The sequence below is a fragment of the Delphinapterus leucas genome, chromosome 13 (genome assembly GCF_059928025.1).
Source record: "Delphinapterus leucas isolate spDelLeu-1000000601 "Yukka" chromosome 13, BTC_Dleu_Yukka2, whole genome shotgun sequence".
Lineage (NCBI taxonomy): Eukaryota > Metazoa > Chordata > Mammalia > Artiodactyla > Monodontidae > Delphinapterus > Delphinapterus leucas.
In genome coordinates this window covers 31,809,553-31,833,454 of record NC_143141.1, presented here as the reverse complement: position 1 = coordinate 31,833,454, position 23,902 = coordinate 31,809,553, and the positions used below count along the sequence as shown (strand labels likewise).

Below are 23,902 nucleotides of genomic sequence, written 5' to 3'. Positions count from 1 at the left end.
TGCATTCCCTTCCACCCAGATTCAAGAGAATCTGTATTTCTGCAGTACAGTTCTGATCAAATCTGTCAACAGCTCCCCATGCCATGTAGAATTAATTTCAAACTCCTTAGTGTAACCTTTAGAGTCTTTACAGTTTCATTTAATTAAAAATACATATTTTATTCAGGGTGTATGTATTAGGAGAGTCAGTTAAATCCACTGCATGCGTAGCATCCATCTGGGCTATATTGCTTTGCCCTCATATGACTTAGGGGAAAGGGGATTTCATGAAAATAAGCTGATGATCCTTTGCTATGCCTTGGAGTAAAGTATTTTGTCTCTGATTAAGGAGTCTTACGTCTTCTGAAAACATACATGACACAATAACAGGCTAACTTATTAGCTTAGGGGGAAATCAAATCCCATACTAGATAGGATTTTTCCATCACACTGAAAATTCTTTAAAATCTAAATTTTAAGATCCACATAATATTCCATAAAATATATATACTGCTATTTAAAAACATTACCCTCTTGTTGAATAATTATTTCCACATTAGTCTGCTCTTATAAATCACTTTGTAATTAATATCTTTATGTATAAATCTTTATTTCTTCTGATGAGTATTTCTTTAGGGATCCTTTCTGGAAGCATAAAGGCCAAAGGAAGGAAAGCTCGTTTTATTTCTTTTAGGGCATAAAAGGAATCTTTTTAATTCAAAAAATATATATAATATCAACAATATTAACAAATCTCTTTTTCTTTAGGGGATACGTCCAAAGGAGACATAGCTGAAATTCCTCAATCCACCTTGAGACCAGGCATCACTACCACTCCTGAAGATTCAGACACTGTATCTCATTTATCCTTGTCCCCTGAGGACTTTTCTCAGTTGGCTGGAAGGTCTCCTCAAGTGAAGAATATTGGTCAACATACTGATACTCTCAACCAACAGACATTAGCAGACAGTCGTCTAACTGAAGAGGCTCTAAAAGTTTCAGCTGTTCCTGGGCTAGCTGACCAGAAGACTGAGATAGCAACAGTGCCCTCTAGTTCCTACTCACAAAGAGGGAAGCCAAATATTTTCTACCCACAGGGCTTGCCAGATGGTTATCTAACTGAAGAGACTTTAAAAGTTGCAGCTGTTCCTGGACTTGGTGACCAGAAGACAAGTATATCTACAGTCTGTCCAAGTTTCTACTCACTTGGAGAGAAGCACAGTATTTTCTACCCACAGGCATTGCCAGATGGTCATCAAACTGAAGAGGGTCTGAATATTTCAGTTCTTCTTGGACTAGCTGATCTAAAGACTGGAAAACCAACAGTACCGGCTAGTTCCTACTCAGTTGGAGAGGAGCCTGGTATTTTCTACCGACAGGCCTTGCCAGGCAGTCATCTACCAGAAGAGGCTCTGAAGGTTTCACCTTCTCCTAGACCAGTTGATGAAAAGACTGGGTTGCCTACTGCATCCTCTACCTCTTACTCACATGGAGAGAAGCCTCGTATTTTCTATCAACAGACATTGCCAGAAAGTCATCTAACTGAACAGGCGCTGAAAGTTTCAGCTGCTTCTGGACCCCCTGAACAGAAGACTGGGATTCCCATAGTAACTTCTACTTCTTACTCACATAGAGAGAAGCTCAGTATTTTGTGTCAGCAAGAATTGCCAGACAGTCATCTAACTGAACAGGCTCAGAAAGTTTCAGCTGCTCCTGGATTGGCTGAGCAGAAGACTTGGCTTCCTACTGTACCCTCTATATCTTACTCACATAGAGAGAAGCCCAGTATTTTCTACCAGCAAGAGTTGCCAGACAGTCATGTAATTCAAGAGGTTCAACAAGTTTCAGCTGCTCTTGGATTGGCTGAGCGGAAGACTGGGATTCCTACCATACCCTCTACTTCCTATTCACATAGAGAGGAACCTCTTATTTTCTACCAACAAGAGTTGCCAGACAGTTGTCTAACTGAACAGGCTGAGCAAGTTTCCGCTGCTCCTGGACTGGCTGAGCAGAAGACTGGGATATCGACAGTACCCTCTACTTCCTATTCACATAGAGAGAAGCCCAGTATTTTGTACCAACAAGAGTTACCAGTCAGTCATCTAATTCAACAGGTTCAGCAAGCTTCAGCTGCTCCTGGATTGGCTGAGCAGAAGACTGGGATATCGACAGTACCCTCTACTTCTTACTCACATAGAGAAAAGCCCAGTATTTTGTACCAGCAAGAGTTGCCAGACAGTCATCTAACTGAACAAGCTCAGAAAGTTTCACCTGCTCCTGGAACCCCTGAGCAGAAAACTGGGATTCCTATAGTAACTTCTACTTACTCACATAGAGAGAAGCCCAGTATTTTCTACCAACAGGATTTGCCAGATAGTCATCTAACTAAAAAGGCTCAGAAGGTTCCAGCTCTTCCAGGACTAGCTCATCAGAAGAGTGGGACACCAATAGCACCCCCTGCTTTCTACTCACATAGAGGGAAGACCAGTGTTATCTATCAGCAGGAGCTGCCAGACAGTCTTCTAACTGAAGAGGCTGTAAAAGTTTCAGCTTTTACTAGAACAGCTGACCAGAACACTGGGATACCAACAGGATCGTCTAGGTCCTACTCATTTGGAGAGAAGCCAGGTGATTTTTTCTATCAGCAGGTGTTACCAGATGGTAATCTAAGTGAAGAGGCTCTGAAAGTTTCACCTGCGTCTAGACCAAGTGACCAGAAGACTGGTGTACTCTCAGTACCTGCTAGTTCCTACTCACATAGAGAGAAGCCCAGTATTTTCTACCTACAAGCCTTGCCCGGCAGTCATCTATCTGAAGAGGCTCTGAAAGATTCAACTATTTCTGGACTAGCTGATCAGAAGACTGGGACATCAGAACCTTCTGGTTCCTACTCACATAAAGAGAAATCCAGTGTTTTCTACCAACAGGAGCTGCCAGATAGTCATCTAACTGGAGAGGCTCAGAAAGTTTCAGGTGTTACTGGAACAGGTGACCAGAAGACTGGGATACCTATAGTAACCTCTGCTTCCTACTTACATAAAGAGAAGCCCACTATTTTCTACCAGCAGGCCTTACCAGATAGATATCTTACTGAAGAGGCTCTGAATGTTTCAACTGCTCCCAGACCAACTGACCAGAAGACTGGGATACCTGCAGTACCATCTAGTTCCTATTCATATAGAGAGAAGCCCATCATTTCTTACCAGCAAGAGTTGCCAGATCTTACTCAAGTGGCTTTAAAAGTTTTAGAGGTTCCTGGACCAGCCGACCGGAAGATTGGGATACCAGCAATAATCTCTACTTCTTCCTCATATGGAGAGAAGCCCATCATTTCTTACCAGCAAGAGTTGCCAGATCCTAATGAAGATGCTTTAAAACGTTTAGAGCTTCCTGGACAAGCAGACCAGACCACTGGGATGCGAATTGTGCCCCCTACTTCCTATTCACATAGAGAGAGCCCCATCTTTTCTTACCAGAAGGAGTTGCCAGATATTACTGAAGAAACTTTGAAAGTTTCAGCTGTTCCTGGACCAGCTGACCAGAAGATTGGCATACAAACAGTCCCCTCTAGTTCCTACTCATATAGAGAGAGCCCCATCTTTTCTTACCAGAAGGAGTTGCCAGATACTACTGAAGAAACTTTAAAAATTTTTGCTCTTCCTGGACCAGCTGACCAGAGCGCTGAGATACCAACAGGGCCTTCTAGTTCTTACTCACATAAAGAGAAACTCAGGATTTTACCAGATGACCAGAAGGCTGAGTTACTGTCAGCTCCCCTTAGTTCCTACTCACATAGAGAAAAGCCTAAGACTTCAACTGTGATTGGACCAGGCGACCAGAAAACTCCATTACTGACAGGTTTTCCTAATTCTTATTCTCAGAGAGTAAAGCCCAGTATTTTCTTTCAACAGCAGTTGCCAGATAGACATCAAAGTGGAGATATTCTGAAGATTTCACCTGTTCCTGAACCAACTGATGTGAATTCTTGGATACAAATACCTCTTTCTAGTCCCTCTTCACACAGAGAGAAATCTAATATTTTCTACCCAAAGGAATTGCCAGACAAACATCTCACTGAAGATTCACTGAAGGTTTCAACAGTTCCTGGACCAGCCGACCAAAAAACTGTGTTACCAGCAGTTCCTCCTAGTTCCTTTTCACATAGAGAGAAACCAGTTCTTTTCTACCAACAGGATTTGCCAGAAAGACATCTAACTGAAAATAACCTGAAGTTCTCAAGTAGTCTTGGGCAAGCTGGTCAGATTACTGGGTTATCAACAGTTCCCCCTAGTACTTATTCACATAGTGAGAAGCACAAACTTGTTTCAGACCATGTCCAAAGGCTGATAGATAATTTGGATTCTTCTAACGCCAGTGTTATCTCAAACAACATGCCTTTAAATTCTCAGGCTGATGGTAGAGTTGTAATAAATAAGCCAGAATCTTCAGGTTTTGAAGATGTTGGCTCTAAGGAAATCCAGGATACGGAAAACAGTTCCAAAACTCTTAAAGAGATTCAGACACTTTTAATGGAAGCAGAAAATATAGCACTGAGACGATGCAATTTTCCTGTTCCCCTTGTCCCTTTCAGAGATGTTAGTGATATTTCATTTATACAATCTAAGAAGGTGGTTTGCTTCAAAGAACCCCCCACAACTGATGCATCTAATGGTGATTTGTCTCAGAGACAGCCATTCACAGAAGAAAGCCCAAGCAACAAGTGCATACAGAAGGATATTAGCACACAGACGAATCTGAAATGCCAGAGAGGCATTGAAAATTGGGAGTTTATTAGTTCAACTACAGTTAGAAGTCCTTTACAGGAAGCAGAAAGCAAAGCCAGAGTGGCATTAGACGAAACCCTTAGGCAATATAAAGCAGCCAGATCTGTAATGAGATCTGACCCTGAAGGGTATAGTAGAACCTTTGAGAATAAGATTGTTATTCCTATGATGACTGTCATTAAAAGTGATTCAAGTAGTGATGCAAGTTCCTGCTCATGGGACAGTAATTCCTTGGAGTCAGTTTCTGATGTGCTTCTAAACTTCTTTCCATATTCTTCACCCAAGACAAGTATGACAGATAGCAAAGAGGAAGAGGGTGTGTTAGAGAGTGACGATGGTGGTGGTAGCAGTGTAGATTCACTGGCTGCACATGTGAAAAACCTTCTGAAATGTGAATCCTCATTGAACCATGCTAAACAAATACTCAGAAATGCAGAGGAGGAGGAATCTCGGGTACGGGCACGAGGTAGGAAAAGATAATTTGTTATAAAGGCAGGGCAAACTCATAAACATTATAGTTTAATAATTTGCTTAAAGTTAAGTGTTGGAGCTCTAAATTAATTTTCTTGCAGAACTGTTAGATGATTACATTTTCTACCAGCAACCCAGAATAAACTCATTTAACCAATAATGAAAGTCACAGTATTAATAGTACTAGTTTAAGGTCTTAAGGAAAAGTAAGTTCTGATGTCTGAAGAAAAGGGGAGATAAAAGGGGAGATAAAACTTGGGTTTCCAAACTCCTAAAGCTTGGATGTTTTCCTGATCTTTTCATTGCACTGTCCTTATTTTGGAGGCAGTAAAAAACTTCAATTTGTGCTTCTCTAAGTCACTCTGTATCGTCAAACTACATATACTTTCTATCCACTTTTCTAATAAAATTCTTAAAGCAGATCTTAGATAGACGTCAGAAAAAACCAAATCAAGGTATTTCACACTAGAACTTGGGTTAGAGTTAAATTTCATTCATCTCTAATTGCAGAATTCCATTAAAAAAAAAGAAAAAAAGTCTTTAAGACAACATGGCGAATAAATTTGGAAGGCAACTTATAAGCAGTTCAGGCCTACTTGGAAATCTTCTCTTGAGATTAACTTCCTGCACCATTCCTTCTATCACTTATGCATATTTTGATTCTCCAAAAACTTCAAGTTTTATTTATTCTTTTAAAATATTAAATATCATGGAAGTGGCAGTGACTGTAGCAGGAGCTAATTGGAGAGACAAAGGGACTCTTTTGGTTGGAAGGAAGATAAAGATAAAATGGCTGAATACCATATTTAAAGTGGTCTCTTTGGAGAAATGTCTGTAGAATGTTTTTTTTAAAAATCTGACTTTTCGGTGAAATTATGTCTCTCAAGAACTTCTAATAGTTTGTCATAAAATTGAGAGTACACACTGTTTAGTAAGCACTGTGGTAGGGCATTAAATTGCATATATTGATGATCTTCTGTGCTCTTATAGTCACTGATACTTTTGCATTGTATGATCTTAAATGTTTTTATGCTTTTCTCTCCAGCCTGGAATCTGAAGTTTAATATGGCTCATGAGTGTGGCTACTCCATTTCAGAAATAAATGAAGATGACAGGAGAAAAGTAGAAGAGATCAAAGCAAAGTTGTTTGGTCATGGGAGAACAACTGACTTGCCCAAGGTATAAAAGAAATCTAGAAATTAAGAGAGAAAATGTGACAGAAAGGGTGTGAAATTTGGATCTCTTTACCGGGGCATTGATGACTCCAGCTGAGTCACTGATAGTCTTTGGCTGAAGTGTTAGGAGTCTTAAGTCTTCAAAAGTTAAGATTTAAGGATTAGGTTCTATAGGTTTTGATTAATTCTAAATTAACCTATTAAAATTTTTTGTCTTAGAAAAATAAGAATGGATTTGCTTGTTTTATCAATATATTCTTATCACTTTTATTTTTTCTTGAGGGTGGTATCTTGAGATGCAGATGCAGTCCAGCTATTTTCAGATGTATATTCTCTGCTTAAGATCACACAGCTATAATAGCTTATGTATAAATGACTTTCTTTTTAATAGTACTCATTTTCCATCTATAGTGAACTATTTCATGCATAGAAAAGAATATATATGAAGCGTGTATAAAGAAAAAGTAGAAATAATTCCTGTTTATTGGCCATCCAGCTTGAGAAGTAGAATGTTACCAAATATCACTGAATTACTGTGTGTTCTCTTCCCCAGTTATATCACTCTTACTTCCTATCCTGACATGTATTGGTTTTTTTGCTGCTCAGTATGGTTTTGAACTATATAACAGATGGAATAAAGATGTTATATATTCTTCTGAGAATTGCAATTTTAATACAGTCTTTGGCTTCTGAGGTTCTTCTAGATAGATATACATAGTTTTAATTTATTCCTTTTTATTGCTGTAAGTATTCCAGTGTATGAATATATCATAGTCCATTCTCTTGTGCGTGGGGCATTTGGTCTGCTATTATGAACAATAATGGGGTATAATGATACCTATCTTACAGGATTTTGCTATGGCTTACATGAGATAATGCCTATAAAAGTGCTTATTAGGGTGTGTGATATTGCTCAATAATTGGCAGCTGTTATTATTAATTCCATAAAAATATAGCTATCAGATATGTACACTTAATGGCGTAATTCATACAGTTTCTTAGAAAATTGTCAGTGATATAACATAATTATTTGACTTATCAATTTTGGAAACGTTTTTTGAAAGTATAAATTAGATGGATTTTAGTTTTGTATATATGCTTGTGAAAAACAAAATTAACAGATAATAAAATGGATAAGTAGTTGTTCTAGCACCCTTTTTTTAAAAGCACATGTTTTCCCCAGTGATTTGCCTGCCCTTCCTTCTTTCCTTCCTTCGGAATTTTTTATTATGGTAGGATAACATGGGATCTACACTCTTAACAAACTCTTAAATGCAGAATACAGCATTAACTATAGGTTTTTTTTTTGCGGTACGCGGGCCTCTCACTGTTGTGGCCTCTCCTGTTGTGGAGCACAGGCTCCAGATGCGCAGGCTAAACGGCCACGGTTCACGGGCCTAGCCGCTCCGCCGCATGTGGGATCTTCCCGGACAAGGGCACGAACCCGTGTCCCCTGCATCGGCAGGCGGACTCTCAACCACTGCGCCACCAGGGAAACCCTAGGTTTTATAGTTAATGTTGTATAGCAGATTTTTTGACTCTGCTGGTAATTTTTCTAAATATTCTTCTGCGAACACATAACAAAAGTCAAGTTGTCTTTTCTGACTATTAAGCTATTTGCTATTCATTTTTCTCAGAATGAAATGTATAAGTGGATATGTTAAATTACCTTTTCAAAAGTTGAAGTACAAGTATAATTGACTATGTTAGTTTCAGCTTCACAGCTTAGTGATTTGATATTTCTAACATTACAAAATGATCACCAAGATAAGTCTAGTTATCATCTGTCATGATACAAAGTTTTTACACTAGTATTGACTATATTCCCCCACGTTGTACATTTCATCCCCATGACTCATTTTTTTTTGTTTATCTTAGTCTTCTTCACCTATTTCACTCTTCCCTCCCATCCCCCTCCCCTCTGGCAATCACCTGTTTGTTCTCTGTATCTATGAGAATACTTCTGTTTTGTTATGTTTATCCATTTGTTTTGTTTTTAGACTCCACAAGTAAGTGAAATCATACAGTATCTGTCTCTCTTTGTCTGATTTATTTCATTTACCATAATACCCTCTAGGTCCATCCATGTTGTTGCAAATGGCAAGATTTCATTCTTTTTTATGGTTAATAGACCATGATATATATATATATATCATGGTCTATTAACCATATGGGGTGTGTGTGTATATATGTGTGTGTGTGTCTATATATATATATCTTTATCCATTCATCTCTTGGTAGACACTTAGGTTACTTCCGTATCTTGACTATTGTAAGTAATGATGTGCTGCATATAGGGGTGCCTGTATCTTTTTGAATTAGCGTTTTTGTTTTCTTTGTAAAAATACCCATAAGTTAATTGATGGATCATGTGGTAGTGCTATTTTTAATTTTGTGAGGAACCTCCATACTGTTTTCCATAGTGGCTGCACCAATTTACATTCCCACCAACAGTGCATGAGTGTTCCCTTTCCTTCACATCCTTACCAGCACTTACTTGCTCTCTTTTTGATAATAACCATTCTAACAGGTGTGAGGTGATATCTCATTGAGGTTTTTATTTGCATTTCTCTGATGATAGTCATGTTGAGCATCTTTTTGTGTGTCTGTTAGCCATCTGTATGTCTTTTTTACAAAAATGTCTATTCAGATCCTCTGGCCATTTTTTAATTGGGTTGTTTGGTTTTTTTTGATTTGAGTTGTATGAATTTTTTGTGTATTTTGGATATTAATCCCTTGTCATATATATCATTTGCAAATATCTTCTTCCATTCAGTAGGCTGCCATCTTGTTTCACTGATAGTTCTGTTTGCTGTGCAGTAGCTGTTTAGTTTGATATAGTCCATTTGTTTATTTTTGCTTTTGTTTCCCTTGCCTAAGGAGATATATTCAAAAAAATATTGCTAAGAGTATACTGCCAATATTTTCTTTTAGGAGTTTTATGGTTTCAGGACTTCCATTTAAGTCTTTAATTCATTTTGAGTTTATTTTTGCATATGGTGTGAGAAGGTAGTCCAGGTTGCTTCTTTTGCATGTAGCTGTCCAGATTTCCCAATACCATTTATTGAAGAGGATATCTTTTCCCTGTTGTTTATTTTTGCCCCTTTGGTCATAGATTAGTTGACCATGTAAGTTTCTGGGATCTTTACTCTGTTCCATTGTTCTATATGTCTGTTTTTGTGCCAATACCATACTGTTTTGACATCTGTAGCTTTATGATATAGTTTGAAATCAAGGATAGTAATACCTCCAGCTTTGTTCTTCTTTCTGTTTAAGCTATTTGGGGTCTTTTGTGTTTCCATACAAATTTTAGATTTATTTTTTCTTGTTTTGTGAAAAATGCCACTGGTATTTTGGTAGGGATTGCATTGAATTTGTAGATTGCCTAGGGGAGTATGGTCACTTTAACAATATTAATCTTCCAATCCATGAGCAAGGTATATCTTTGGATTTTGTGTTCAAATTCAAGTGTTTATTTTTTTTTAACATCCTATCAACTTTTGTTTAAAAGATTATATCTTTTAGAGCTGTTTTAGATTCGTAGCAAAATTGCAAGGAAGATACAGAGATTTCCCATATACCCGCTGCCCCCATCACATGCATTTCCTCTGCCATTATCAACATCCCCCACCAGAGTGGTACAGTTTTTACAATGGATGAACCTACACTGATGTCTTAAGCACCCTAAGTCCACAGTTTACATTAGCGTTCACTTCTGGTATTGTACATTCTGTATGTTTGGATAGTGTATAATGACATGTATCCATCATTATAATATACAGAGTATTGTCACCACCCTAAAATTCCTCTGTACTCCATCTATTCAAGTCTACCACCCACACTGCAACCACTGATCTTTTTACTGTCTCCATACTTTACCATTTTCCACATTGTCTTACAGTTGGAATCATACGTTTTGTAGCCTGTTCAGGTTGGCTCTCTCGATTAGTAATATGCATTAAGGTTCTTCCGCGTTTTGTTATGGCTTCATAGCTCATTTCTTTTTAGCAATGAATAATATTCCATTGTCTGGATGTACCACAGTTTATCCATTCATCTACTTAATAGAATTTATCCCTACATCTACTGAAGGACATCTTGGTTCCTTCTAGGTTTTGACAATTATTAATAAATCTGCTATAAACATCAGATGCAGGTTTTTGTGTGGACATAAGTTTTCAGCTCGGGTAAATATCAAGGAGCACAAATGCTAGATCATATGGTACGAGTATGCTTAGTTTCATAAGAAACTGCCAAACCATCTTATAAAGTGACTGTTTCATTTCACATTCCTACCAACAATGAATCAGAGTTTCTGTGGCTCCACATGCTCGCTAGCATTTGTTATTTTCTCACCATATCCGAGGTCATATAGGTTTTCTCCTATGTTGTTTTCTAGGAGTTTTGCATTTTACATTTAGGTGTATGATCCATTTTGATTTAATTTCTGTGAAGGGTTTAAAGTCTGTGTCTAGATTCATTTTTTCTACATGGATGTCCAGTTATTCCAGCACCATTTGTTGAAAATGCTACTTTTACTCTGTTGTATTGCCTTTGTGCCTTGTCAAAGATCAGTTGACTGTATTTACATGGGTCTGTTTCTGGGCTCTGTTCTGTTGCAGGGATCTATTTGTCTATTTCACCAGTACTACACTGTGTTGATTACTGTAGCCTTATAGTAAGTCTCAAATTCAGAAAGTGTCAGTTTTCCTACTTGGTTCTTCTCCTTCATAATTGTGTTGGCTCTTCTGGGTCTTTTGCCTTTCCATATAAACTTTGGAATCAGTCTTTCAATATCCACAAAATAACTTACTGGCATTATGATTGGACTTGCACTGAATTTATACGTCAGTTTAGGAGGAACTGAGGATCCTGAAAATATTGAGTCTTCCTGTCGATAAACATGGAATCTCTCCATTTATTTAATTCTTCTTTAATTTCTTTCATCAAGAATTTATAATTTTCCTCTTATAGATCTTGTATATATTTTGTTAGTTTATATGTAAACATTTCATTTTTATAGGATGCTAATATAAATGGTATTGTGGTTTTAATTTCAAATTTCGCTTGTTCATAAATGATACATAGGCGAGCGTTGACTTGTATATTAACCTTGTATTTGGCAACTTAGTGTAATTGCTTATTAGTTCCAAGAGTTTTTTTGTTGAGTCTTTCAGATTTTCTACAGATCATCATCTAATCTGCAAACACAGTTTTATTTCTTCCTTCTCCAGCTGTATACTTTTTATTTCCTTTACTTGTCTTAAAGCATTAGCTAGGATCCAGTGTGATGTTGAAAAAGAGGGTGAGATGGGCATCCTTAATGAGTTTCTGATCCTTGTGGGAAAGCTAGTTTCTCACCATGAAATATGGTGAGGAAGTTTTCCTCTGTTCCTGGTTTACTGATAGTTTTCTCATGAATGGGTGTTGGATTTTTTCAAATACGCTTTTTGCATCTATTGATATAATTGTGTGATTTTTCTTTTTTAGGCTTTTGATGTGATGGATTACATTAATTGATTTTTGAATAATGAACCAGTCTTGCATACCTGGGATAAATCCCACTTGGTCACTGCATATAATTATACTTTGTTGGATTTGATTTGTTAATACTTTATTGAGGATTTTTGCAACTATATTCATGAGAATAGATATTGGTCTGTAGTGTTTTTTTGGTTTTTTGGTTTTTTTCCCCTTGAAGTGTCCTTGTCTGGTTGTTTTATTAGGGTAATGCTGGCTTCATAGAATGAATTAGGAAGAAGTATTTCTTCTGCTTCTGTCTCTGAAAGAGATTGGAGGGAATTGGTATAATTTCTTCCTTAAATGTCTGGTAGAGTTCACCAGTGAAGCCACTTGGGCCTACTGCTTTCTTTTTTTGAAAGGTTGTTAAGTTACTGATTCAATTTCTTACATAAACTGGTGCCTATTCAGCATGTCTTTTTCTTCTTATGTGAGTTTTGGCACATTGTGTCTTTTAAGGAATTGGTCCATTCCATCTAGGTTGTCAGATTTGTGGGCATGTGGTTTGTTCCTAATATTCCTTTGTTTTCCTTTTAATGTCCATAGGATCTGTAGTGATGTCCCGGTTGCATTTTAGATATTAGTAATTTGTGCCTGCTCTTTCCTTTTCTTAGTTTGCTTGGCTTATTGATATTTATTTATTTATTTGTTTGTTTTGCTTACTTTGGACTTAATTTGCTCTTCTTTTTGTAGTTTCCTAAGGTAGAAATTTAGACTATGGATTTTAGATCTTTCTTTTCTAATAAATGCATTCAGTGCTATAAATTTTCTATGCACTGCTTTCACTGCATTCCACAAATTTTCACAAGTTGTATTTTCATTTAAGTTAATATATTTCTTCTTTGATTTATATGTTTTTAGAAGTATGTTGTTTAATTTCCACATATTTGGGGGTTTTCCAACTGTCTTTGTGTCATTTCTAGTTTAACTTTATTCTGGTCTAAGAGCATTGTATGGTTACTGTTTTTTAAAATTTGTTAAGGTGTGTTTTATGGCCCAGAACATGGCGTATTGTGGTTATTGTTCCATGTGAGCTTGAGAAGGATGTGTAGTCTGCTGTTTTTTACTGAAGTAATTTATAGATGTGCATTTATATCCATTTTATTGATGTTTTTGAGGTGAAGTATGTTCTTAACTGATTTGCTGCCTGAGAGATTTGTTCATTTCTGATGGAGGGGTGTTAAAGTCTCCAACTATTATAGTGGCTTCATCTATTTCTCTTTGCAGTTCTATCATTTTTTGTCTCATGTAGTTCTACAGTCTTGTTAGCTGTGTATACATTGTTTCATCTTCTTGGAGAATTGACCCCTTTATCATTATGTTATGCCTTTTTTATCCTTGATAACTTTCCTTCCTTTGAAGTCTGTTCTGTCTGAAATTAATATAGCACTTCTACTTTCTTTTGATTAGTATTAGCATGGTATATTTTTCTCCATTCATTTACTTTTCATCTACATGTGTTTTTATACTTAAAGTGGCTTTCTTGTAGATAACATATAGTTGGGTCTTGTTTTTTGATCCACTCTGGCAATCTCTGTCTTTTAATTATTATACTTAGACCATTGGCTTTCAAAGTGATTTTTAATATAGTTGGATTGATGTCTATCATATTTATTGCTATTTTCTATCATTGCCCTTGTTCTTTGTTCATATTTTTGTCTTCCACTCTTTTCTGCTGTTTGTGTTTTATTTTGTGTGTACATATAAAATGGAGGATTTATTTATTTATTTTAAAATTTATTTTATTGAAGTATAGTTGATTTACAATGTTGTGTTAATTTCTGCTGTACAGCAAAGTGATTCAGTAATACTGCCTTTTATGGTTTTCTATGTATGTATGTATTTATTAACTTTTTGTTTTATACTGGAGTATAGTTGATTAACAATGTTGTGTTAGTTTCAGGTGTACAGCAAAGTGATTCAGTTATACATATACATGTATCTGTTTTTCAAATTCTTTCACCATTTAGGTTGTTATGTAATATTGAGCAGAGTTCCCTGTGTTGTATAGTAGGTCCTTGTTATCTATTTTAAATATAGCAGTGTGTACCTGTCAATCCCAAACTGCCTAACTATTCCTCCCCCCCACCCTTCCCCTCTGGTAACCATAAGTTTGTTCTCTAAGTCTGTGAGTCTGTTTCTGTTTTGTAAATTACTTCATTTGTGTGTGTATGTGTGTTTGTGTGTGTGTGTATTTGTTTTTACATTCCGCATATAAGTGATATCATATGATATTTGTCTTTCTCTGTCTGACTTTACTCAGTATGACAATCTCTAGGTCCATCCATGTTGCTGCAAATGGCATTGTTTCATTCTTTTTATGGCTGAGTAATATTCCATTGTATATGTGTACCACATCTACTTTATCCATTCATTTGTCGATGGACCTAATTTAGGTTGCTTCCATGTCTTGGCTATTGTGAAAGGTGCTGCAGTGAACATTAGGATGCATGTATCCTTTCGGATCATGCTTTTCTCTGAATATATGCCCAGGAGTGGGATTGCAGGATCATACGATAGCTCTATTTTTAGCTCTTTAAGGAATCTCCATACTGTTCTCCACAGTAGCTGTACCAATTTACATTTCCACCAACAGTGTAGGAGGGTTCCCTTCTCTCCACACCCTCTCCAGCATTTATTGTTTGTGGATTTTTTGATGGTAGCCACTCTGACTGGTGTGAGGTGATATCTCATTGCATCAATGGTTTTGATCTGCATTTCTCTAATAATTACCGATGTTGACCAAATTATCATGTGCCTCTTTGTCATCTATATGTGTTCTTTGGAGAAATGTCTGTTAGGTCTTCTGCCCATTTTTTGATTGGGTTGTTTGTTTTTATGTTATTAAGCCGCATGAGCTGTTTGTAAATTTTGGAGACTAATCCCTTGTTGGTTGCATCTTTTGGAAATACTTTCTCCCATTCTGTGGGTTGTGTTTTTGTTTTGTTTATGGTTTCCTTTGCTGTGCGAAAGCTTTTGAGTTTAATTAGGTCTCATTTGTTTATTTTTGTTTTTATTTCCATTACTGTGGGAGACAGATTGAAAAAGATATTGCTGTGATTTATTGAAGATGATATTGCTGTGATTTATTGAAAAAGATATTGCTGTGATTTATGTCAGAGAGTATTCTGCCTATGTTTTCCTCTAAGAGCTGTGTATGGTGTTAAAGAATTTCCTAATTTCATTTTTTTTTACATGTAGCTGTCCAGTTTTCCCAGCACCATTTATTGAAGAGACTGTCTTTCCTCCATTTTATAGTTTTGTCTCCTTTGTCATAGATTAATTGACCATAGGTACGTCGGTTTATTTCTCGGCTTTCTATACTGTTTCATTGATCTATATTCCTATTTTTGTGACAGTCCCATACTGTTTTGGTGACTATAGCTTTGTAGTGTAGTCTGAAGTCAGGGAGCCTGACTTCTCTAGCTCCATTTTTCTTTCTCAAGATTGATTTGGCTATTTGGGGTCTTTTGTGTCTCCATACAAATTTTAAGATTTTTTTGTTCTAGTCCTGTGAAAATGGCCATTGGTAATTTGATAGGGGTTGCATTGAATCTGTAGACCACCTTGGGTAGTATAGTCATTTTGACAATATTGATTCTTCCAATCCAAGAACATGGTGTATCTTTTGATCTGTTTGTGTTGTCTTTGATTTCTTTCATCAGTGTCTTATAGTTTTTGGAGTACAGGTCTTTTGTCTCCCTAAGTAGGTTTATTCCTAGGTATTTCATTCTTTTTGATGCGATGGTAAATGGGATTGTTTCTTTAATTTCTCTTTCTGATCTTTTGTTATTAGTGTATAGAAATGCAGCAGATTTCTGTGTATTAATTTTGTAACCTGCAACTTTACCAAATTCATGGATGAGCTCTAATAGTTTTCTGGTAGTGTCTTTAGGATTTTCTATGTATAGTATAGTATCTGCAAACAGTGACAGTTTAACAACTTCTTTTCCAATTGGATTCCTTTTATTTCTTTTTTTTCCCTCTGACTGCTGTAACTAGGACTTCCAAAACGATGTTGAATAAAAGTGGCAAGAGTGGACATCCTTGTCTTTATCCTGATCTTAGAGGAAATGCTTTCAGCTTTACACCATTGAGTATGATGTTAGCTGTAGATTTGTAGTATATAGCCTTTATTATGTTGAGGTAGATTCCCTCTATGCTCACTTTCAGGAGAGCTTTTATCATAAATAGGTGTTGAATTTTGTCAAGAGCTTTTTCTGCCTCTATTGAGATGATCATATGGTTTTTATTCAATTTGTTGATGTGGTGTATCATACTGATTAATTTGTGATATTGAAAAATCCTTGCATCTCTGGGATAAATCCTACTTGATCATGATGTATATCCTTTTAATGTATTATTGGATTTGGATTGCTAGTATTTTGTTGAGGATTTTTGCCTCTGTGTTCACCCGTGATATTGGCCTGTAATTTTCTTTTTTTGTGGTATCTTTGGTTTTGGTATCATGGTGATGGTAGCCTCATAGAATGAGTTTGGGAATTTTCCTTCCTCTGCAAATTTTTGGAACAGTTTCAGAAGGATAGGTGTTAGCTCTTCTCTAAATGTTTGATAGAATTTGCTTTTGAAGCCATTTGGTCTTGGACTTTTGTTTTTTGGGAGTTTTAAAATCACAGTTTCAATTTCAGTACTTGTGATTGGTCTGTTCATATTTTCTATTTCTTCCTGGTTCAGTCTTGGGAGATTGTACCTTTCTAAGAATTTGTCCATTTCTTCCAGGTTGTGCATTTTGTTGGCATACAGTTGCTTGTAATAGTCTCTTATGATCCTTTGTATTTCTGTGGTGTCAGTTGTAACTTCTCCTTTTTCATTTCCAATTGTATTGATTTGTGTCCTCTTCCTTTTTTTCTTAATGAGTCTGGCTATAGGTTTATCAATTCTGTTTATATTTTCAAAGAACCAGCTTTTAGTTTCATTGATCTTTGCTATTGTTTTCTTCATCTCTATTTCATTTATTTCTGCTCTGATCTTTATGATATCCTTCTACTGACTTTAGGTTTTGCTTGTTTTTCTTTCTCTAGTTGCTTTAGGTGTAAGGTTAGGTCGTTTATTTTACATTTTTCTTGTTTCCTGAGTTAAGATTGATTTGCTATAAACTTTTCTCTTAGAACTGCTTTTGCTACATTCCATAGATTTTGGATCATTGTGCTTTTGTTTTCATTTTCTCCAGGTATTTTTTGATTTCCTCTTAGATTTCTTCAGTGATCCATTGGTTGTTTAGTATAGCATATTGTTCAGCGTCCACGTGTTTGTGTTTTTAGTTTATTTCTAACCTTATAGTGTTGTGGTCAGAAAAGATGCTTGATATGATTTCAATTCTCTTACATTTACCGAGGCTTGCTTTGTGGCCCAGCATGTGGTCAGTCCTGGAGTATGTTCTGTGTGCACATGAGAAGAATGTTTATTCTGCTGCTTTGGAATGGAATGCTCTATAAATATCAATTTAGTCCATCTGATCTAATGTGTCATTTAAGGCCTGTGTTTCCTTATTGATTTTCTGTCTGGATGATCTGTCCATTGATGAAAGTGGGGTGTTAAAGTCCCACACTATTATTGTGTTACTGTCAATGTCTCCCTTATGGCTGTTAGTATTTGCCTTATATTCAATATATTGAGGTGCTTCTATGTTGGGTGCATATATATTTACAATTGTTATATCTTCTTCTTCTTGGGTTGATCCCTTGATCATTATGTAGTGTCCTTCTTTGTCTCTTATAACAGTCTTTGTTTTCAAGTCTACTTTGTCTGATATGAGTATTGCCATTTCAGCTTTCTTTCTTTTTTTTTTTTTTTAAGAAGATGTTGGGGGTAGGAGTTTATTAATTAATTAATTTATTTTTGCTGTGTTGGGTCTTCGTTTCTGTGTGAAGGCTTTCTCTAGTTGTGGCAAGCGGGGGCCACTCTTCATAGCGGTGCACGGGCCTCTCACTATGGTGGCCTCTCTTGTTGCGGAGCACAGGCTGCAGACGCGCAGGCTCAGTAGTTGTGGCTCACGGGCCTAGTTGCTCCGCGGCATGTGTGATCCTCCCAGACCAGGGCTCAAACCCGTGTCCCCTGCATTAGCAGGCAGATTCTCAACCACTGCGCCACCAGGGAAGCCCAACTATTTTTTTTATCACCGGGAATTTATTTTATAATTTATAAAAAAATTTTTTTGGGAACTGTTGTTGATTTACAATATTGTGTTAGTTTTAGGTGTACAGCAAAGTAATTCATACATATTAATAATTCTTTCCCATTATAGATTCTTTTTCAGAATCTTTCTCATTATGGGTTATTATAAGATATTGAATATAATTCCCTGTGCTATATTCAGTAAACCCTTGTTGTTTATCTATTTTATATATAGTGATGTGTATCTTTTTTTAAATTATTATTATTTTATTAAAAACATTTTTTTAACCTCTTTATTGGAGTATAATTGTTTTACAATGATGTGTTAGTTTCTGCTTTACAACAAAGTGTATCAGTTATCCATATACATATGTCCCCATATCTCTTCCCTCTTGCATCTTCCTCCTGCCTACCCTCCCTATCCCACCCCTCTAGGTGGTAACAAAGCACCGAGCTGATCTCCCTGTGCTATGTGGCTGCTTCCCACTAGCTATCTGTTTTACATTTGGTAGTGTATATATGTCCATGCCACTGTCTCACTTTGTCCCAGCTTACCCTTCCCACTCCCTGTACCCTCAAGTCCATTCTCTAGTAGGTCTGCATCTTTATTCCTGTCTTGCCCCTAGGTTCTTCTGATCATTCTTTTCTTTTTTTTTAGATTCCATATATATGTGTTAGCATACGGTATTTGTTTTTCTCTTTATGACTTACTTCACTCTGTATGACAGTTTCTAGGTCCATCCACCTCACTATAAATAACTAAGTTTCGTTCCGTTTTATGGCTGAGTAATATTCCATTGTATATATGTGCCGCATCTTCTTTATGCATTCATCTGTTGATGGACACTTAGGTTGCTTCCATGTCCTGGCTATTGTAAGTAGAGCTGCAATGAACATTTTGGTACATGACTTTTTTTTTTTTTTTCATGACTCTTTTTGAATTATGGTTTTCTCAGGGCATATGACCAGTAGTGGGATTGCTGGGTCGTATGGTAGTTCTATTTTTAGTATTTTAAGGAACCTCCACACTGTTCTCCGTAGTGGCTGTATCACTTTAAGTGATGTGTATCTGTTAATCCTATTCTCCTAATTTATCCCTCCTCCCCTCCTTTCCCCTTTGGTAACCATAAGTTTGTTTTCTACATCTGTGAGTCTATTTCTGTTTTGTAAATAAGTTCATGTGTATTATTGTTTAGATTCCACATGTAAGTGATGTCATAATATTTGTCTTTCTGCGTCTGATTTCACTTAGTATGATAATCTCTAGGTCCATCCATGTTGCTGCAAATGGCATTGTTTCATTTTTCTTTTTATGGCTGAGTAGTGTTCCATTGTATATATATGCCACATCTTCTGTATCCTTTCGTCTGTCAATGGACACTTAGGTTGCTTCCATGTCTTGGCTATTGTAAATAGTGCTGCTATGAACGTTGGTGTCCATGTATCTTTTTTTTTGTTTTTTTGTTTTTGTTTTTTTTGTGGTACGCGAGCCTCTCACTGTTGTGGCCTCTCCCATTGCGGAGCACAGGCTCCGGACGCGCAGGCTCAGCGGCCATGGCTCACGGGCCCAGCCGCTCTGCGGCATGTGGGATCTTCCCAGACCCGGGCACGAGAACCTGTGTCCCCTACCTTGGCAGGCAGACTCTCAACCACTGTGCCACCAGGGAAGCCCTGCATGTATCTTTTTGAATTAGAGTTTTTGTCTTTCCTGGATATATGCCCAAGAGTGGGATTTGGATCATATGGTAACTCTATTTTATTTTTTTAATTTATTTTTTATTTAATTAATTTATTTTTGGCTGCATTGGGTCTTTGTTGCTGCACACGGGCTCTCTCCAGCTGTGGCGAACGGGGGCTACTCTTCATTGCGGTGCGCGGGCTTCTCATTGCAGTGGCTTCTCTTGTTGTGTGCAGAGCATGAGCTCTAGGCACATGGGCTTCAGTAGTTGTGGCACATGAGCTCGGTAGTTGTGGCTTGCAGGCTCTATAGCACAGGCTCAGTGGTTGTGGTGCACGGGCTTAGTTGCTCCGCAGCATGTCGGATCTTCCCAGATCAGGGCTTGAACCCATGTCCCCTTAATTGGCAGGTGGATTCTTAACCACTGCGCAACCAGGGAAGCCCCGGTAACTCTATTTTTAAAGTAATGTCCATACTGTTTTCCATAGTGGCTGCACCAATTTAAATTCCCACCAGCAGTGTAGGAGGGTTTCCTTTTCTCTACACCCTCTCCAGCATTTATTATTTGTAGATTTTTTGATGATGGCCATTCTCACTGGTGTGAGGTCATTGTAGTTTTTTGTTTCTTTGTTTTTTTTAATGGTAGAGAATCTTTAATTTTTTTTAAATTTATTTTTGGCTTCATTGGGTCTTTGTTGCTGCACGTGGGCTTTCTGTAGTTGCGGCGAGTGGGGGCTACTCTTCGTTGCAGTGCACGGGCTTCTCATTGGACTGGCTTCTCTTGTTGCAGAGCACAGGCTCTAGGTGCACAGGCTTCAGTATTTGTGGTGCATGGGTTTAGTAATTATGGCTCGCGGGCTCTAGAGCACAGGCTCAGTAGTTGTGGCACACAGGCTTTGTTGCTCTGCGGCATGTGGGAATCTTCCTGGAGCAGGGCTTGAACCTGCAACATGTGGGAGTCTTCCCGGACCAGGGCCCGAACCCATGTCCCCTGCATTGGCAAGGTAGATTCTTGACCACTGTGCCACCAGGGAAGCCCTCATTGTAGTTTTGATTTGCATTTCCCTAATAATTCGTGATGTTGAGTATCTTTTCATGTGCCTGTTGGCTATCTATATGTCTTCTTTGTAGAAATGTCTATTTAGGTCTTCTACACAGTTTTTGATTGCGTCGTTTGTTTGTTTGATATTGAGGTTTATTGGTTGTATGTTTTGGAAATTATTCCCTTGATGGTCTCATCATTTACAAATATTTTCTCCCAGTCTGTAGGTTGTCTTTGTTTTGTTATGGTTTCCTTTGCTGTGTGAAAGCTTGTAAGTTTGATTAGGTCCCATTTGTTTGCATTTGCTTTTATTTCTTTTACCTTGGGAGCCTGATCTAAGAAAATATTTCTGTGATTTATGTCAGGGAATGTTTTGACTATGTTCTCTTCTAGTTTAATGGTGTCATGTGTTATATTTAAGTCTTTAAGTCATTTTGAGTTTATTTTTGTATGTGGTGTGAGGGAGTGTTCTAACTTTATTGACTAACATGAGGCTATCCAGCTTTCCCCGCACCACTTGCTGAAGAGACTGTCTTTTCCCCATTGTATATTCTTGCCTCCATTGTCGAAGATTAATTGACTGTAGGTTCCTGGGCTTATTTCTGGGCTCTCTGTTCTGTTCTCTTGATATATATGTTTTTGTTTACTGTAGTTTTGTCTGAAGTTGGGAGCATTATGCCTCCAACTTTGTTCTTTTCCCTCAGGATTACTTTGGCATTTCTGGATCTTTTGTGATTCCATATAAATCTTAGGATAATTTGTTTTAGTTCTGTGAAAAATGTCAGGTAATTTGACAGGGATCACATTAAATCTATAGATTGCTTTGGGTTATATGGCCATTTTAACAGTATTAATTCTTCCAATTAAAGACTATGAGATATCTCATTTCTTTGAATCATCTCTGTTATCTTTATCAGTGTTTTATAGTTCTCAGCGTATAGGTCTGTCATCTCCTTGGTTACGTTTTGTCACTAGGTTTTTTTGGTTTTGTTTTTGTTTTTTTTGGGGTACAAGGGCCTCTCACTGCCGCGACCCCCCCCGCTGCAGAGCACAGGCCCTGGAAGCACCGGCCCAGCGGCCACGGCCCATGGGCCCAGCTGCTCCGTGGCATGCAGGACCTTCCCGGACTGGGGCACGAACCTGCGCCCCCTGCATCGGCAGGCGGACTCCCAACCACTGTGCCACCAGGGAAGCCCGTCACTAGGTTTTTTTGTTTGTTTGTTTGATGCAGTTTTAAATGTGATTGCTTTTTTAACTTTCTCTTTTTGTTATTTCTTAGTTAAAGAAATGCAACAGATTTCTATATATTCTTGTATCCTGCTGCCTTGCTGAATTCATTTATTAGTTCTAATAGTTAATAGTTTTCATGTGGAATCATTAGGGTTTTCTTTATAGACTATCATGTCATCTCCATTCAATGACAATTTTACCTCTTCCCTTTCAATTTGGAAACCTTTTATTTCTTTTTCTTGTCTGATTGCTGGACCTAGGGCTTCCAATATTATGTTGAATAGAAGTGGTGAGAGTACACATCTTTGTTTTGTTCCAGAATTTAGCAGGCAGGCTTTCAGGTTTTCACTGTTGAGTATTATATTGGATGTGTGTTTGTCATAAATGGCTTTTATTATGTTGAGATTTGTTCCCTCTATACCCACTTTGGTGAGAGTTTTTTTTATCATGAATGGATGTTGAATTTTATCAAATATTATTTCTGCATCTATTTAGATGATCATGTGGTTTTTGTCTTTGCTTTTGTTGATATGGTGTATCATGTTGATTGATTTGTGTATGCTGAACCGTCCTTGTGACCCTGGGATGAATCTGACTTGATCATGGTGTATGATTCTTTTTATGTGTTATTGAATTTGGTTTGCTAATATTTTGTTGAGGATTTTTGCATCTATATTTATCAAAGATATTGGCCTGTAATTTTCTTTTTTAGTAGTGTCTTTGTCTGGTTTTGGTTATCAGGGTGATGATGGCTTCACATGACTTTGGGAGTATTCCCTCCTCTTCGATCTTTTGGAAGAGTTTGAGAAGGATAAGTGTAAGTTCTTCTTTGTATGTTTGGTAGAATCCCCCACTGAAGGCATTTGGTCCTTAACTTTTGTTTGTAGGGATTTTTTTTTTAATTACAGATTGTACTTCACTTTTAGTGATTGTTCTGTTCAAATTATGTTTCTTCTTGGTTCAGTTTTGGCAGTCTGTATGTTTCTAGAAACTTTTCCACTTCTTCTAGGTTGTCCATCTTGTCATATAACTGTTCATGGTATTTTCTTATGATATTTTGTATTTCTGTGATGTTGGTTGTTTTTTTCTCCTCTTTTCATTTCTTATTTTGTTTATTTGGGTCCTCTTTTCTTCTTGGTGAGCCTGGCTAGAGGTTTGTTGATTTTGTTTATCCTTTCAAAAACCCAGCTGTTGCTTTTATTGATTTTTTAATATATTTTTAAATCTTTATTTATTTCCTTCTGATCTTTATCATTTGCTTCCTTCTGCTGACTTTAGGTTTTGTTTGTTTTTCTTTTTTTAAAAAATTATGATTTTCTGTTTTGTTAATATTAATTAATTAATTTGTTTTTGCTGCACCAGGTCTTATTTGTGGCTAGTGGGATCTTCGTTTCAGCATGCAGACTCTTAGTTGCGGCATGCGGACTTCTTAGCTGCAGCATGCAAACTCTTAGTTGTGGCATGAATGCAGGATCTAGTTCCCCAAGCAGGTATAGAACCTGGGCCCCCTTTGTTGGGAGCAATGAGTCTTATCCACTGGACCACCAGGGAAGTCCATGTTTTTCTTTTTCTAATTTTTAGGTTTTTTGTTTGAGATTTTTCTTGTTTTTTGAGTAAGGCCTGTATTGCTATAAACTTCCCTCTTCGGACTGCTTTTGCTGCATACCATAGATTTTGTATAGTTGTGTTTTCATAGTCATTTGTCTTGAGGTATTTTTGATTTCCTCTTTGATTTCATTGTTGACCAGTTGTTTTTTTAGCAGCATATTTTTTAGTTTCCATGTAATTGTTTTTTTCTTGTTTTTTTTTTTCTGTGGTTGATTTCTGGTTTCATGCCACTGTGGTCAGAAAAGATGTGTGAGAAATTTGTTGAAAAAACTATTAAGAC

The 23,902-nt window shown here is 37.1% G+C and overlaps 1 protein-coding gene across 11 annotated transcripts in view; it reads left to right on the top strand.

Moving 5' to 3' along the window:
* ALMS1 (ALMS1 centrosome and basal body associated protein) overlaps nt 1-23,902 on the top strand; it is a 226,430-nt gene that overhangs the window by 66,859 nt on the left and 135,669 nt on the right. For all 11 annotated transcript variants that reach the window (XR_016395400.1, XR_016395401.1, XM_089923013.1 and 8 more), the window contains 2 exons: nt 748-5,229; nt 6,280-6,413. Coding sequence is in view for 9 of the 11 variants with exons in the window: in XM_089923013.1 (XP_089779139.1) it covers nt 748-5,229; nt 6,280-6,413 (4,616 nt within the window). In the remaining 2 variants the exon portion in view is untranslated. The remainder of the gene's footprint in view (nt 1-747; nt 5,230-6,279; nt 6,414-23,902) is intronic.